Source organism: Grammomys surdaster, unplaced genomic scaffold (assembly GCF_004785775.1).
Source record: "Grammomys surdaster isolate TR1022 unplaced genomic scaffold, NIH_TR_1.0 184, whole genome shotgun sequence".
Classification (NCBI taxonomy): Eukaryota; Metazoa; Chordata; class Mammalia; order Rodentia; family Muridae; genus Grammomys; species Grammomys surdaster.
In genome coordinates this window covers 1,861,545-1,863,090 of record NW_021604629.1, presented here as the reverse complement: position 1 = coordinate 1,863,090, position 1,546 = coordinate 1,861,545, and the positions used below count along the sequence as shown (strand labels likewise).

Here is a 1,546-nt window from a genome sequence, read left to right as displayed (position 1 = left end):
CATCATTATTAATAATACATTCTATTATTATTCTATTTAGAATATGGGCTTTGAAGATTTTTATGACTGTAGAGCTCAAGGTGTTGTGAAGTGGTAGTCAGCCACTACATCTTTTTAACACATGAAGGACATACATAATTATTGACGTAATTATTCTAGCTAGCAAATAAATTCTAATTAGTTCATGACAATGGCTTGGATTAAGTATTACTTACATTCACCAGGAAGTTTGTTATTTTGGGCTATGAAAATCTTCAATTGGATTAACTACTTCCTAACTGGGTAGCAGTTGGCCTGCTTTGTTTCTGTCAGCTTGGTGTATACTGCTGTCTACAGTGCTGCATCCGAGTATCCTGCTCACTATGAAGTTTTGCCCTCCAGCATTTTTTTCAGGGTATCCTTTACCTCCGTGTTTCTCAGGCTATAGATGAGAGGGTTAAGCATGGGAATCACAAGACTATAAAACACAGAGATCACTTTGCTATACCTCCACGAATTCCCCGTTTTCGGCTGCCGCATGTACATGAAAAATAACGTTCCATAGAAGATGGTGACCACAGTGAGGTGGGAGGCACACGTGGAGAATGCTTTACATTTGCCCTGGGAAGACTCAATTTTTGTAATGGACACTAGGATGCAGATGTAGGAGATGAGGACGGTCATAAGGGATCCAGTGAGATTCACTACTGAGAAGATCAGAAGCTGCCTCTCTTTGTTGTGGGTGTCAGAGCAGGAGAGTGCAAGGAGAGGGGGGTCAGCACAGTAGAAGTGGTGGATCACATTGGAGTTGCAGAAAGACAGCTGGAAAGTCAGTACTGTCTGTATCACAGAGTTCAGGAAGCCATAGGTGTAAACTCCTATCACCAGTTCCCTGCAGACCCGCTGTGTCATGATGGCTGTATAGGTCAGGGGATTACAGATAGCCATGTAACGATCATAGGCCATTGTGGCCAAGAGGAAGCATTCAGTAGTGGCAAAAGCACTGGAGAAGTACAGCTGAGCAAAACAGCCTGAAAAGGAGATGGTTTTTTTCTTCACTAATAAATTTTGCAGCATTTTTGGCCCAATGGAAGACGAATAACAGAGATCAATGAAAGCCAGGTGACCGAGAAAATAGTACATGGGCGTGTGAAACCGGGAGTCTGCATTGATGAGCAAGATCATGCCAAGGTTTCCCACCAGAGTAATGAGATAAATCATCAGGAACACCACAAAGAGGGGGAGCTGAAGCTCAGGGCGATCTGTGAATCCCATGAGGACAAATTCTGTTACTGTGGTGCGATTGCCTCTTGCCATTTTGTTCTCTTACCTGGTGTGAAGAGAAGAAATATGCTTAAAAATGATCAGATGCTTAAAAACACAAGGCCCTTGTGTCTCCATTCTATGTCATACAGACCCAAATAGCTGGAGCTGATTTCTTTTAGGAAGCATATTTTTTTTTAAATTGGATATTTTCTTTATTTATATTTCAAATGTTATCCCCTTTCCTGGTTCCCCCCTGAAACCTCCTATTTCATCCCCCCTTCCCAGCTTCTATGAGGGCGTT

At 42.3% G+C, this 1,546-nt stretch overlaps 1 protein-coding gene across 1 annotated transcript; it reads right to left on the bottom strand.

Annotated features, from left to right (window-relative positions):
• Nucleotides 1-360: 360 nt before the first annotated feature.
• Nucleotides 361-1,296, bottom strand: LOC114621627 (olfactory receptor 1030-like). Its single transcript, XM_028767980.1, has one exon. The coding sequence runs from the start codon at nucleotides 1,294-1,296 to the stop codon at nucleotides 361-363; it is 936 nt and encodes a 311-aa protein (XP_028623813.1).
• Nucleotides 1,297-1,546: the final 250 nt, after the last annotated feature.